Source organism: Microcaecilia unicolor, chromosome 3 (genome assembly GCF_901765095.1).
Source record: "Microcaecilia unicolor chromosome 3, aMicUni1.1, whole genome shotgun sequence".
In the NCBI taxonomy this organism is placed as follows: Eukaryota; Metazoa; Chordata; class Amphibia; order Gymnophiona; family Siphonopidae; genus Microcaecilia; species Microcaecilia unicolor.
Window position 1 is genome coordinate 151,037,086 of NC_044033.1, and position 14,906 is coordinate 151,051,991.

Here is a 14,906-nt window from a genome sequence, read left to right on the forward strand (position 1 = left end):
CTCTGCTCAGGGTATAGTAATGTGCATACTCGCGTGGCTGCGTGTTTCTCACCTGGACCATTCGGTCCAGCACAGGATGGCAGATGCCCCTTGCCAGGGGGATAATCTTTTCGGAGAGAAGGTCGAAGAGGTCACTGACCAGATCAAGAAGCACACTGAGGCTGTGTCTTCTCTGTCCCTCTGGACGTCTTCTGCAGCTACCTCCTCATCCAGGAGATTTTTAGGTAAGTCGCAGAGTGCTGCCTATTCCTATTCTAGGCATAGATACACCGCTGTGGCTCGGCAGCCTGCTCAGCCTCAGCGTGCTCAAGCTCAGCCTCAGCGTGCTCGTTCTCGTCAACAGCGTGCACCCAAGGCCCCTGCTGTTCCCCAGCAAAAGCAAGGGACGAGTTTTTGACTGGCTCCAGCACAGCATAGCTGCTATAAAAGTGTCCGTTCCAGATGACCTGTGGGGGGGGGGGGGGGGGGGGGGGGGGGGGTTAAAGCCTTTTCACCAAAGGTGGCCTCTCATAACCTCTGACCAGTGGGTTCTTCAAATAGTCTGTCTTGGATACACCCTCAATTTGCTTTCCAGACCTCCAAATTGCCCACCAAGAGCTCATTCTTTCAGCTCTTAGCACAGGCAGGTACTTGCAGAGGAACTCGCCACCCTTCTAAAGGCCCATGCAGTCGAACCCATTCCACCAGGGGAGGAAGGGCAGGGATTCTATTCCAGGTACTTCCTTGTGCAGAAAAAGACAGGGGCCTGGACAAATTCCTAGTATGAGAAAAGTTCAGGATGGTTTCCCTGGGTACCCTGCTTCCTATGATTCAGGAAAATGATTGGCTATGCTTTCTGGACTTAAAGGATGCATACACTCACATCCTGATATTTCTAGCCCACAAGAACTATCTTCGATTTTGGCTGGGTACACATCACTTTCACTACCGCGTTATTGCCTTTTGGCCTCGCATCAGCTCCCAGGGTTTTTACAAAATGTCTATAGGTAGTCGCAGCATCGCTATGCAGACTGGGACTTCATGTGTTCCCTTAGCTCGACGACTGGCTGGTGAAGAGCACCTCGATGGAAGGTGCTCTGGAGTCCATGAGGATGACATTTGGGTCCTGGAGCTACTAGGGTTCGTTGTAAACTATCCAAAGTCCCATCTCTAACCTACTCAATAATTATAATTCATAGTGTATATAATAGGGGCTGCGGAAGCTATAGGGCCGTAGTATTAACGGTTTGGTCAGGGGAAGCAATAGGATTTCTTCTACCCTGAATAGAATGGCATGTTCCCTTTAGATGATTAATTATTCTGACCTAGTATCTGTTCAGATTGTTTTACACCGTATGCGCACTAATAAGCTTCATAATCAGAAAGACACCCAGTAGTCAGCAGATATAATAATATGGTTTATTAGCATCAGTATCTTACCCAAAGGCAGTACAGGCAAGTGGGCATTCATATCTGGAACATGGTGAAACAGAGCTTCACGACACATGGCAGGTGCAGTCTGTCCTCTCTCTCCAGCCTTCTGCCCTGATACCCTTCAGACTGCCCTTTTTATACCCTTCTGGCTCTGTTCATCCCAGTGGACCCTAACTTTCTCACCAGAACTCTGGCCCTTATCAGTTGATAAGAATGACTTCACATGTTCCCAAGCCTTCCTCCAGCCCCCCTTTGGATGTTCTCATCCTACTTGCACCTGACCTACTGCTATCTTCCACTAGCCAAAACATCTTTGCTCATGACTTCTTGCAGGTGCCAGTCCCACCATTGTTGATAGAGCAGATTCCCCCCCCCCCCCCCCCCCCCGTCAGCTCTCTAAGAACTCACTTCAGCTTTTGCTGCAGTGAAATGTATCTGTGTCAGAGATGATCTTTGATTTATAGAGGCCTAGCTCTTAGCCTGAGCCATTGGCCTGTATTTCACTGAGAACAAGTGACAGCATATTTCTACAATAGGAGCCCTGCTCGGTACAAAGACTGTCCGAGTCTACCTCCCAGAGATGCGTGCAGACAACCTTCTCTCCCTTGTGTCCAAGGTTCGGACATCGCAGCTGGTCACAGCTCGGCAGATGTTGAGATTGTTGAGCCACATGGCTTCCAAAGTGTATGATACACCCATGGTACGTCTTCACATGAGATCTGCTCAATGGACCCTGACTTCTCAGTGGTTTCAAGCCACGGGGAAGTCTGGAAGATGTCATCCAAGTGTCCCCGTAGCTTGTACACGCTCTTCAGTGGTGGACGATTCAATCCAATCTGACCTTGGGATTACCATTCCAAATTCCTCAGCCATGAAAAGTGCTGACAAAGGATGCATCTCTCCTAGGGTGAGGAGCTCAGATGAGCTTCACACCAAGGAACTTGGTCCCAAATCTTCAGATCAATCTCCTGGAGCTCTGAGTGATCTAGAACGCTCTAAAGGCTTTCAGAGATCAGCTGTCTCATCAATTTATTCTAATTCAAACAGACAATCAGGTTGCAATGTATTAAACCAACAAGCAGAGGGGCATCAGATCTTGCCCTCTGTGTTAGGAAGCCGTCCAGATGTGGCTTTGGGCACGTCGTCACGGCATGTTTTTCCAAGCCACTTATCTGGTGGGCGTAAACAACGGCCTGGCCGACAAACTGAGCAGGATAATGCAACCTCGCGAGTGATCTCTAAATATGGGCATAGCCTGCAAGATCTTCTAAACATGGGGCACCCCCTCGGTGGATCTCTTTGCCATTCAACTTAACGACAAGGTCCCTCAGTTCTGTTCCAGGCATCAGGCCCACGACAGACTAGCATCAAATGCCTTCCTTCTTCATTGGGGGCAGGCCTTCTGTATGCGTATCCTCCCATAACTCTAGTGGGAAAAATTTTTGTTGAAACTCTAGCAAGACCATGATTCTGATTGCGCCCCTACTAGCTGCATCAGATTTGGTTACCTCTTCTGGAACTGGCCTCCGAAGAACCATGGAGATTGGAGTGTTTCCCGACCCTCATCACACAGAAAGAGGGGTCACTTCTACATCCCAACCTCCAGTCTCTGGCTCTCACAGCCTGGATGTTGAGAGTCTAGAATTCGCTTCCTTGGGTTTTTCAGAGGGTGTCTCCTGAGTCACGGCTCATAATGAAGAGATTTGGAAGGCTGCAATGTGGTCATCAGTCCACACATTCGCATCTCACTACTACCTTCAGCAGGATATCTGACACAACAGTCGGTTTGGGCAGTTAGTGCTGCAAAATGTGTTTGGGGTTTATAATCCAACTCCCCCCCCCAAGGCCTGTTTTTAATCTGTTCCAGGCTACACTCTCAGCTAGTTGTATATAGGTTCAGGTTAATCTATGTTATGTCCTCGCCGTTTCGAGGCCCAATTGAACAATGTTCATTGTTTTGAGTGAGCTTGAATGCTAGGGATACCCCACATCTATATATATAAAAGGCAAGACCAACGTTCTGAAGCCTCCAGCCGGAAGTGTGAAGCGCCAGAGATATCCGGTTTCCCCATGAGTGAAGGAAAACAGCACAGCACGAAATCCCTCTCTCTGTAACAGTGAAGGACTCAGAGGGGGAGGGGAGAGAGATGCCCTCACTCTCTCTGTAACACAGAACAGCAGGAAACTTAACACTGAAGGACTGGACTCCAAGGGGGGAGGGGGAGGGAGAGAGGGCAGAGGGCAGGGACACACACTCCCACATGCACACTCTGAAGAAAACCTTGCTAGCCCCCCCCCCTCCCCCCCCCGTTTCATTTGCATCAGAAACGGGGCTTTTTTACTAGTGTGAGAATAAGCAGCCTGCTTGTCCTCGGAGAAAGCGAAGATACTTACCTGTAGCAGATATTATCCGAGGACAGCACAATCCCTCCCTCCTCCCTTATTGGAGTTGTTATTGTTATGCTATTTAATTTAACTGAGGTACTCGCTCACGCAGCGGGCGAGAAGTTAGTCCACACGCCAGAAGACTCTGGCAAAACCTTTTTGTTTTTTTGCTTTTGCAAAATGCTGATTCCCGGGCCGACGCAGACATTGACACACATGTGAGAATAATCAGTCTGCTCTCCTCGGAGGATACCTGCTACAGGTAAGTATCTTCGCTTTATCGAGGGGTACTCCAGGAGCTTTCCCAGGCCTTGGATCATTGGCATGGTCTTACCCGTACATGGCTGGGAAGAGTGGCACTGTGTAAGATGGTGTTATTGCCGAGGTTTTTGTACTTGTGCCGGACTCTTCCCATCCTTGTACCATTACAAGTATTGGGGACTCTGCAACTTAAGCTGTTCCAGTATATTTGGAAGAAACGGCCTCCAAGGGTGGCTAAATGGGTCTTGATGAGATGCAGACAGCTGGGAGGGTTGGGGGTCTTTGATCTGCAGTGTTATTACTGGGTGGCACAGTTGCGCGCTATATTGGCTTGGGGGCAGAAGCCAGGGATGCCCTGGGTACGCATAGAGGGAGAATTGATGGAATCCATACAGAACCTTCTACAGCTTTTTTGGACGCCTCATGAAGTGACTAGTAGAAGGCGTATCTTGAATCCTATAATCCAGGGTTCTTTCTTGCTGTGGGAGCGGGGAACTCGCGTGCTGTTTAAGGGACTCTGGCTGTCACGCTGTGCACCACTCTCCGTCTTGGCCCCACTCATAGATGGCTGACCCCCACATACATTTCGTCTCTGGGAACAGAAAGGTTTGGTGGTAATAGGCCAGATTTTGCAGGAAGGGGGCTCCTTTGCAGAACTGCGGCAAATGTTCTACATAGATACTAAAGATGTTTTTATGCATCTGCAATTTAGGCATATGCTTTACAGTGCACCTTATAGAGAGGGTTTTCAGGATCCTCCCACCCATTTTGAGGAGCTCCTTGGGAAGGGCCTTCGCCAATCTAAAATGATCTCCGTTATATATGACTCCCTACCTTACTCACATTCAGCGGATCCCCTCTTATGTGCGCAGTTGGGAGGCTGACTTGGAGCATTTTTTCTCTCCGCAGGAGTGGGAAACTATCTCAGCAAATTTGCAGGAAAATGGTGCCAAGTTCTTGTGCAGATGGTATAGAGCACCTGTGACTGTAGCTCAATGTGTTTCCACCTGCTCGAGGGACTGCTGGAGGGGATGTGGGGAAGTGGGAACTTATTTTCATGTCTGATGGGAATGTCCTTGTATTAAATCCTTTTGGACTGAATAGGCAAGGGTCTTTTCCACCATGCTCTCTGCTTCAATGTGGCAGACCCTGCCCTGTTTCTATTACAAGTAGTTCCTGTATCCATAGCCCCGGATGTGGTGAAGGTTCTTCTCCCCTGCATTGCAGTCCTTAGGAGGGAGGTGGCCAAGTGTTGGAAATCACTGGCTCTTCCTACTCCGAAACAGTTGTGTGGTGCCTTGTGGGATGCCTACTATCGGAGAACCTGGGCACCCTTTCTTAAATGGTATGAGATTAATCCTCGAGACCTGCTGGAGTGAACTTCTCAGATAGTCTGATATAGAGGTCTTTTTTGGGGTATCTTGGTGGTTTGTGGTACTCCGATAACTGTATCTTGGTTAACCTCAGCATATACTATGATATAATCTTAAACTCTGCAGCCTAGTTGAAAGAATTTCCATACTGCAGGGATAGGCAACTCCGGTCCTCGAGAGCCGCAGGCAGGTCAGGTTTTCAGGATATCCACAATGAATATGCAGGAGATAGATTTGCAAGCACTGCCTCCATGGTATGCAAATCTATCTCGTGCATATTCATTGTGGATATCCTGAAAACCTGACCTGCCTGCGGCTCTCGAGGACTGGAGTTGCCTACCCCTGCCATACTGCATAGATTGAAGTGGGCATTGGATGGGGTTAGCTTTCTTTTTACTTTTATTTTATTTCTTCTTTATTTTATTTTACTCTTTGGTGGGTTTTGTGCAGACCTTTGGACTTGGAGGATAATTCCTGATGTAAGGTATGTAGTGTGCTGTATGATCAATCTAAAGTGGTTCTGCAGTGTATTTTTTGATGTTGGAAAATCAGTAAAAATAAATTTAAAAGAAAACATACAAAAATTCCTCAAAACAAAATGCCCCTAGGGGTAAATTTAAACTTTTTGCACATATTCTATCTTCTAGAAACTGCTGTAAATGAAAGCCTTTGGGAAAAGGAGCACTGTCTTGGAAATTATTCAAGTGCTCGGTTTGCCCTACCTTCTGTCTGATTTCTAAATTTGGTTCTGTTTCTTTAGTCTGTGACCCCCCAACTATAGTTTGAGGCCTAGATTACTTACAGCAGCTGTTCAGTGCAATAGTTTTGTTGAAATGTGCCCCTTTGGGTATTACAGTAATCTTTTAGTGCTGTATAGTTTGTATAGGAAACATAATATGAAGAAAATCCATTTTCCTGTATAGTTTTGGGTTCACAAGACTATACAGTCACTCCGCCCTTGTCCGTTAGCATTTTGATAACCAAGTTCTGTGCTAGCAGTTAGAAGGCAGGGAGTACGGTGGTATTCAGAAGAAGCATTAACAGTTATTTGGAGCAAATTGTATTCATTCAGGCCGATATTCAGCAGGCGTTTTACATTCACCAACAGGTGGCAAGCATATGATTCCTCTCTCCAGAGATTTTCAAAAATTGTATTGGTAATATTGGACTATTTAAATCACTAAACAGATTAATATCTATACAATTATGGGCTTAGATAGGGGAGGAGTAGAAGCAGTGCTAGAATTTATCTGTTTAACAGTGATTCAACCACTAAATGGATATTGCTGGCATGGTCGTCACTCAATATGTATATTCAGCATCACAGCTTATACGGATAGAAATGCTAAATAATGTTAAGCACTGAAGCCAATGCTTAATTTAGTGCTCTACTGCACAGGCCTAATATCTGACCCATTTAATTTAATCATTTATAAATTCCACAATTTAACTATTTTAGTTTGTTTTACCTCTGACATTTGTTGTTGTTTAAAAAAAAAAATCTATATTGGGCCCTGTTTACTAAGCTGCGCTAGCGTTTTTAGCATGCGCTAACAATCTAGGCGCCCATGGGAATATTATGGGCAACTACATGGTTAACGCACACTAATGCTTAGCACGCACTAAAAAAGCTAGCGTGCCTCTAGCGCAGCATAGTAAACAGGGCCCTTACTGACTTGTGTTCTGTTTTTCCATTTTCTCTTTTTAGAATTGCCTGTATTGGCAGTTTTTCTATGTGATGTTAATTGTGTTACCTTTTGTATTTGAAACATTTTTAGTAAATATAAAATGTATAGTTGCCTGAGGCAGAATACAAAAAATATGTGAGGATGTACAGTATTCTGAAGCAGATACACAACAAAAGACAGGAAAGGGATCCCTATGACGTGTCACAAAAGCAGGAGCAGGGAATGACACAGTTAACTTCCAGCGGGCGAACGTGATGTCAGCAAGCACCAATACAGGACCCAACATGGGACCATGTTTCGGTGGATAAGACTGCCTGCCTCAGGAGTCAACAGCACTGTACATAAAATAAATAATAAACATAAACATAAAATGACCAAAATGTAACACCACTAGAAAGACTGTTAAAATCAATAAAACAATATGACTAATATAAGAATGTAAATATAGATGTCAAAAGATGTAAATGTATAAAATATCCTATAAATCTATTTAGGATTAGAAAATATATATAATGGATATAAATATAAAACATTAAAATCAAATATATAAAATGTTACACACTGATGTAAATAAAACAATATCAAACAGTAATTAGAAAAATTTTGTGGAAACATTTAAACATATAAAACAAATCCTGCCTATACAATATATGAATATTTATCATGAGTAATGTATTAATATAATTTCTCCAGTATTAGAATTGTCTTTTACTTTTTTTATGTAATGGTTATGATTTAAATTCTGTTTTCATATTTAAATTTTCTGCATTCATATTTAGCTCCCTCTGTTCCTTTTATGTATTGCATAGGCGGGACTTGTTTGATAGTTTCACACAATTTTTCTAATTTTTACATCAGTGTATAACTTTTTATATATTTGATATTAATGCTTTATATTTTTTATCCTAGACTGATTTGTATGATATATTTATTTATGTATTGTTTACATTGTTGTATAATATATATGAGTTTTTACTATTGTGCGTGTGATTATGTAATCCACCTAGAACATTTGACGTAGAGTGGAATATAAATTTTTTAATAAAGAACGAAAGAAAGAAATGTCAAAAGATATTTCTTTCGTTCTTTATTTAAAAAATTATATTTTGATGTCTGTATTTATATTCTTGTATTAGTCCTCATTGTTTTAATGATTCTAACAATGTCTTTTTAGAGGTGTTACATTTTGGTCAGTCTGTGTTTATTATTGTTGATGATTTATTTATTTTTTTTATGTACAGTGCTGTTGGCTCCTGAGGCAGGTAGTCTTATCCACTAGAAAACGGTCCCATATCGGGTCCTGTAATGGTGCTTGCTTAATAAAGATTAAATTGACATCGAGTTCGCCCACTGGAAATCATTGTGTCATCCCCTACTCCTGTTTTTGCTCCAGTATTCTCAAGCAACATATTGGTTTTCCTTCAGAATGCCTGAAAGCAGGGTCCGTGCATGGAAGATTTGTAGCTTTGTGAAGGGGATGGCAGAGCAGTTAATTTAAAAGGCAAAGTAGGGACTGTAGTAGCTATGGAAAGGGACAATTTAGAGACCTTATAGTCTTTTATATACTGATCGATGAGTATGAAATGCAGTTCTGGGACCTACATTTACACACCCCTTGTGCGTGTAAATGCAAGGGGGAAGGTATACATGGTTGGGGCTTCCAATTATACAGAATACTGTAAGCTACGGGTGTCGGTTCTGGATTTAGGTGCTCACATTTAAACCAGCTCTATGGTTGGTATAACTGCAGGTGCGTTAATGTTAGATGCACTGATACCAGGTTATGCTAGTATTCTACAATTGTGCCTAGGTGCCATTATAGAATAGACTCGTACTGTGTATCCTTGGGGCACCTAAATATAGGCACCCAGTTGTAGAATTGCCCTCTTTGTGTCTAAAACTGTTGTTCTTGATGAGGGATACTATAACATAACTTGCTGGTGTTTTTTGTTTTTATTTCTAAGTTTGGGAACCACAAAGAAAGGTATCGGTCCAGTGTATTCTTCCAAAGCTGCACGGAGTGGCCTTAGAATGTGTGACCTTGTGTCTGACTTCAGTGAATTTGCTGAGAGGTATGTGTGCTGATATTTGAAATGTTGCTCTTCTGGCATTTGTCTTAGATGATTTGGAATGTGTTCCAGTTAAATCAGTGGCTGTGGATATGTTTTCCCTACGAAAGTTAGCTTTTGTGTAGGTTCTGTTAATAGTTTTGGCTGGAGCTTTATTTGCTAGCTCACTATGGGGCCCTTTTACTAAGGTCGATAGGCCTAATGTGGACCTATTGCGTGGTAAAAGGGCACTACGGCGGGACTTTCTGAGTCGTCCTGTGGTAGTTTGGGCAGCAGTGCATGCTACTCCTATGGTAAAAAATATTATTATTCTTTTTTCCACAGGAGGCGTGTCTGGGGCGGAGAGTAGTCGTGCCTTCTGCTATTAGCATAGGAGTAGTGCCGGAGCCCTTACCACCTCCTAAATAGGTGGCGGTAATGGCCATTCACTAATGGGGAAATTAGTGCGTGCAGGCCATTAAAAAAATAAAAAAAGACTGCAGCCATTTTTCAGCCGTGCTAGAAAGTGGCAAACTCGCATGTTAATCACAGCCCCAGCCACTTTCTAGCGTGCCTTAGTAAAAGGACCCCTTTGTGCTATCTTTCCATTTCTTTAACTATATCTATCTCTATTTATTTATTTTAACACATCTACCCTGCTTCCTTAGCATCCAAAGTACCTGTATATGTAAGCCGCATTGCGCCTGCCATGAGTGGGAAAGCGCGGGGTACAAATGTAAATAAAATAATCCCTCCGGACCGGCCCAGGATTGGACTGATAGGTTGTGCTCGCCTGCCAGCAGGTGGAGGCTGAGAAAAAACTCTGACTCTACTACTACTACTACTTAACATTTCTAGAGCGCTACTAGGGTTATGCCGCGCTGTACAGATGAAGAAAAAGGACAGTCCCTGCTCCAAGGAGCTTTCAATCTAATGTAGCGAGCCAATAAGAGCCCTGGTCATGTGACCCCAGCCTCAGTATTTTCTCAGTCTCCCAGCAGGTAGGATGTGAGCCTATTAGTCTCTCTGGTATATATCTCTCTATCTAGTTGTTTTCTCTTATTTTTCTCTTCTGTGCCTGGGGAATACTGTTAGAGGCTTTTTTCTTTTACTTCTCAGCCTCTGGGGTGTCACACTCGGGTGTTCTCGGGTCCCTCCCCCATTCCTCCCCATCTCCCTAATGTTTGAAGAATCAGAAATCATTTCTAATTGTTAAAAAAAAAACGGGAAGGGTCTCCCTTTCTGAGGAGAGGGCTGTGCCTTTGGGAGAGGCAGCCAGTGTTTCTTTAAAAAAAAAAAAAAAAAGACTTTCCCCACTGACTGAACGAGCAGACAGCTCTGTTGAATGGTCTGGGTCTGCCTTGTTGGCTGTGTTGCAGCTCTGTGTAAAAAAAAAAAAAAAACAATTTCAGCTTTTTGCAGCATTTGTTTGTGCCCTCTTTACTGGCAATACGGTATTTGTGTTTCGTTTGCTTTTTCTTGGCTGCTGCTTTGTTTTCGGTTCGGAAATTAATTAAAAAGGGAAATCCGCGCGAACCGCGTCTTCTCCGAAATATCGGAGAAGTTGAAGAGGTGCTCAGTTTGTCAGCGTCGAGGCGTTAATGCCTCAGGCGCTTGTAAATTCTGCACGGCGCTTGAAGTTTCCTCTGCTCCTCTCCCTCCGGCGACGTCGGGGTCCCTTTTGGCGGCGGTTCCTTCTTCCCCCGCGAGGTCGTTGACGCCGGCTGCAGAGGCCTCAGGCTCAGCTTCGGCGGGTAGCACTGGCAATTTGGCGCGAACGGCGGCCATTTTAAGTTCTGCTCAGATTTCTCCTGCAGGAGGGCCGTCTGCTTTGCGCAGCTCGGCCTCCTTAGCTGATCCTGAATCGGGGGCTATTTTGCAGACTGCAAGCACTCAGGCAGGGGGTTTTCCTCCTGAGTTTGTCTTGCAGATGTATCAGGCGTTTCTGATGCAGAAGGGCACTTCAGGAGCAGGAGTGTCAGAGGAGACTGTTCCATCCATCCTCCCTCCCAAAAGACTTCGGGAATGGGACACACAATTTGATTTGTTTTCCTCTCAAGATCAAGAAATGCCTCTTTTAGAGGAGGAAGAGGAATTAGTGGAACATTCTTGGGAAGATCCTTCTTCGTTGGATCCAGACGCGGGACCTTTGTCTCAGGGGGAGGATCCCGCACTGTGGCTCGAGTGTTCCATAGAGAGTACTTGCAGGATCTCATCGCTATGGTATCCTCTACTTTGCATTTTGAGGCTCCTCTTTCTGACTCGGAGGTGCAAAAGGTGGATATCTTAGTTAAGGGATCCAGAGCTTCCACAAAAACTTTTCCGATGCATCAAGTTATTTGGGAGGTTATTAAAGCGCAATAGGAGGTCCCAGATGCAGCTTTTCGTCCCTCTAAATTGATGCAGCACCGCTTCCCATGGTAGATGCTGTTTGTGCTTTTTCGTGTGGCCTCCAGAGTCTCTAATCACGGTCCACACTACTTACACAATCCAATTCCTCCCAATCGATATCTTAAGAGCTGGACAGCGGATAAAACTTATTTAGACTGAAATAAAGAAAAAAAGGATCAGAGAAGCGCTTCTCGGGGTTAACACTGGTTTATTTAATTATCCAGAGATTAGGATAAAAGAATTAAGAATATAGTCATAGGAATAGTCTAGGATATGGTAGAAATAAGAACATATTACAGAAATAGAAATTACAAATGAAAAGTTGGCCAGGGCAGACTCCCAGTTCTCTGGCATGAGACAGGAGCACTGCACACTGACCTGCCTCCTGTCTGGCAGAGAGATATTATATAGGATTTCTTTTCCCTTTCAATACCAGAGGAGCACAGGAAGGGGGAAGGGTTTCTTCTTACCCCCCTTAATTAGCATCCCATATTCAGGCAGGATCTCCTGACAATAAAGAAATATATAGCATCTGTTTCTATTTCCTTTTGAGGATGCATTTGGTCTGCTGTCCAAGTGTCTTGGACATACATTTCTCAAACCTTTTAATTAGTATTTTCTCCTATTCTGAAAGAGGAGAAAAAGGTTAATTATTGTTTCCTTATAGAGTTGTTATAGAGGTGTTATGTTTCTCTTGTCAATAGAACTATTGCTTTTGACTCCAGGGACCAGGGAGATAGTGTTTGAATTGTTCTAGGCAGAGAAGGAAATAAGGTGTTACCTGATTGTGGTTGTAAAAGGGTAATTCTGTCCTGGATATAGTAGCCTTACTTCATGGGAAAGAATTTTGTTTCGCATGGGAAAGAATTCTGTCTCTTGGCCATATTCAAAGGGAGAGATTCTCCCCCTTCTGCAATAATGTTTTCTTATCCAGTCCTTATTACAGGATTTCTATCTCTCTCTCCTCTGTCAACCCTGCCCCCTACACCTGGAACTTCCTTTGATCTGCATCCTAAAAGTCTCTCAAAGGCTAATACACACATTCATGTGAACAGCAAATGGACAACAAATGGCAGGAGCTCATTGTCTTTCACTTGCTTGGTCAGAGGAAGGTGGGGGGAAGAGGTGGGGGTACTTGCTTCACCTGGCCTGCTTAATATCATTGTAATTTACAGAAAAAAGAGAAATTTCCACTTCTCATCGTCTGTACATTAATTCTTAGAAATTAGATACTTAGCAGCACTGAAACTGCTTGGTTCAGGCCTTCATAAGTACAATGTACACCTCCACCAACAATGCCGTGGTTTCGGCTGTAACTAAGCGCAATACGGTCACGGTAGATGGCGGAACGGCGTTACGGGATGCTCAGGATAGAAGGCTTGACACTCTTCTAAAGAATAGTTTTCATGTTTCTTCTCTGGCAGTACAGGTGGCCATTTGTGGTTCTCTGGTGGCCAGAGCTTGCTTTCGTTGGGCGGAAAGAGTTTTGGATCGCTCTTCCGATGATCTAGGTGCAATTGATGTAGAGGTAGCTAAGATTGAGACAGGCTCTGCTTTTTTAGCCGATGCTCTGTATGATCTGTTGAGGGCTTCTTCTAAGTCCTTGGCCTTGGGAGTCACAGCTCGTCGATCTCTTTGGTTGAAGGGCTGGTCGGCGGATGCGGCCTCCAAGTCTAAGTTAAGTAAATTTTCCTTTTAAAGGTTTCTTTTTGTTTGGGGAGGAATTGGATAAATTGGTTCAGACCCTAGGGGATGCTAAAGTTCCTCGTCTTCCGGAGGATAGGCCTCGGCAGTCTAGTCGCGGAGCTTTGTTTGGTCGTAGTCGTCTGCGCTCTTTCAGTAGATTGCAATCTGATAGGGGTCCTCAGACTCAGAGGTCTCGGTTTTTCAACAGGTCTCAGTCATTTCGCGGTTATCGCAGAGGAGGCAGACTCTCAGGCGCGAGTTTTCGTTTCCCATCACGTGCTTCCCAATGAAGGTGCGAGGGCCCCTCCTCTGATCCCTGTCGGAGCTTGGCTTTCTCAGTTTTATCAGAGGTGGGCCCAAATTACCTCAGATCAGTGGGTCTTGGAAGTTGTCCGAGACGGTTATGCCTTAGAATTAGCAAGGCCTATTTCAGACGCCTTTCTGGAGTCTCCCTGTCCCTCTCCTCTCATAGCACGAACGGTTCGGGAGACTCTACAGAGGCTCTTAGATCTAAAGGCTATTTGTCCAGTCCCTCTTTCCAAGTGCAGGCAAGGTCGGTATTCCATTTACTTTGTGGTGCCAAAAAAGGAGGACTCCTTTCGCCCTATTTTAGACCTCAAAGCTGTCAATCGCGCCCTCAAGATCACCAGTTTTCGTATGGAGACCCTACGGTCAGTCATAGTGGCAGTCCGCAAGGGAGAGTATCTAACAGCCTTGGATTTGACGGAGACCTATTTACATATTCTTATCCGTCCGGCTCACCACAAGGTTTTGCGTTTCGCGATTCTAGGACGCCATTGCCAGTTTTGCACTCTGCCTTTCGGTCTAGCAATGGCTCCACGCACATTTACCAAAGTTATGGTTGTGGTTGCAGCGGCTCTCAGGAAGGAAGGGATCCTGGTTCACCTTTACCAAGACGACTGGTTGATAAGAGCGAAGTCTTATGAAGAGAGTTGTCAAGTCACAGAGCGAGTGGTAGCGTTCCTGCAGTCCCTAGGTTGGGTGGTGAATATAGCCAAGAGCCATCTGGTTCCCTCTCAGTCTCTAGAGTATTTGGGGGTCACCTTCGATACTGCGAGGGGTCGAGTTTTTCTTCCGCAGGGCAGAATTATAAAGCTCAGATCTCAGATAATGAATTTGATGCATCAGAAGGTACCTTGTGTTCGAGATTATCTTCAAGTTCTCAGTTCCATGGCAGCCACGACAGAGGTAGTTCCCTGGGCCAGGGCTCACATGCGGTCTCTTCAGTGGTCCCTTCTGGCCCGGTGGTCTGCTCAAACAGATTCCCTTCTGAGGAGGTTGTCTCTGCGCCACCGCGAGCGTGTCTCCCTATTTTGGTGGCTACGGATGCGAAATCTCACTGTAGGAATGCCATTGGAGTCTCCTCAGTGGATACCACTGACAACAGATGCCAGTCTCCGGGGCTGGAGAGCTCATTGCCTAGATCAGTGGACCCAGGGTCTCTGGTCCCCGTGGGAAGCAGCTCAATCCATCAACTTTCTAGAGACCAGAGCGATTCGGTTAGCCATGCAGCACTTCGGTTCTCTTCTGGTGGGCAAAGCGGTGTGAAATCTCTCGGACAACGCCTCGGCAGTGGCCTACATCAACCGCCAGGGAAGATCGAGGTGCCATCTTCTGTGTCGAGAAGCGGAGAGTCTTCT

General features: G+C 44.9%; 1 protein-coding gene across 1 annotated transcript in view; it reads left to right on the forward strand.

The window, feature by feature from the left end:
* The window catches only part of ADSS2 (adenylosuccinate synthase 2), a 188,304-nt gene that overhangs the window by 101,190 nt on the left and 72,208 nt on the right, over positions 1-14,906 (forward strand). Inside the window, exon 6 of the mRNA XM_030196473.1 lies at positions 9,085-9,192. Within this exon, the coding sequence (XP_030052333.1) occupies positions 9,085-9,192 (108 nt within the window). The remainder of the gene's footprint in view (positions 1-9,084; positions 9,193-14,906) is intronic.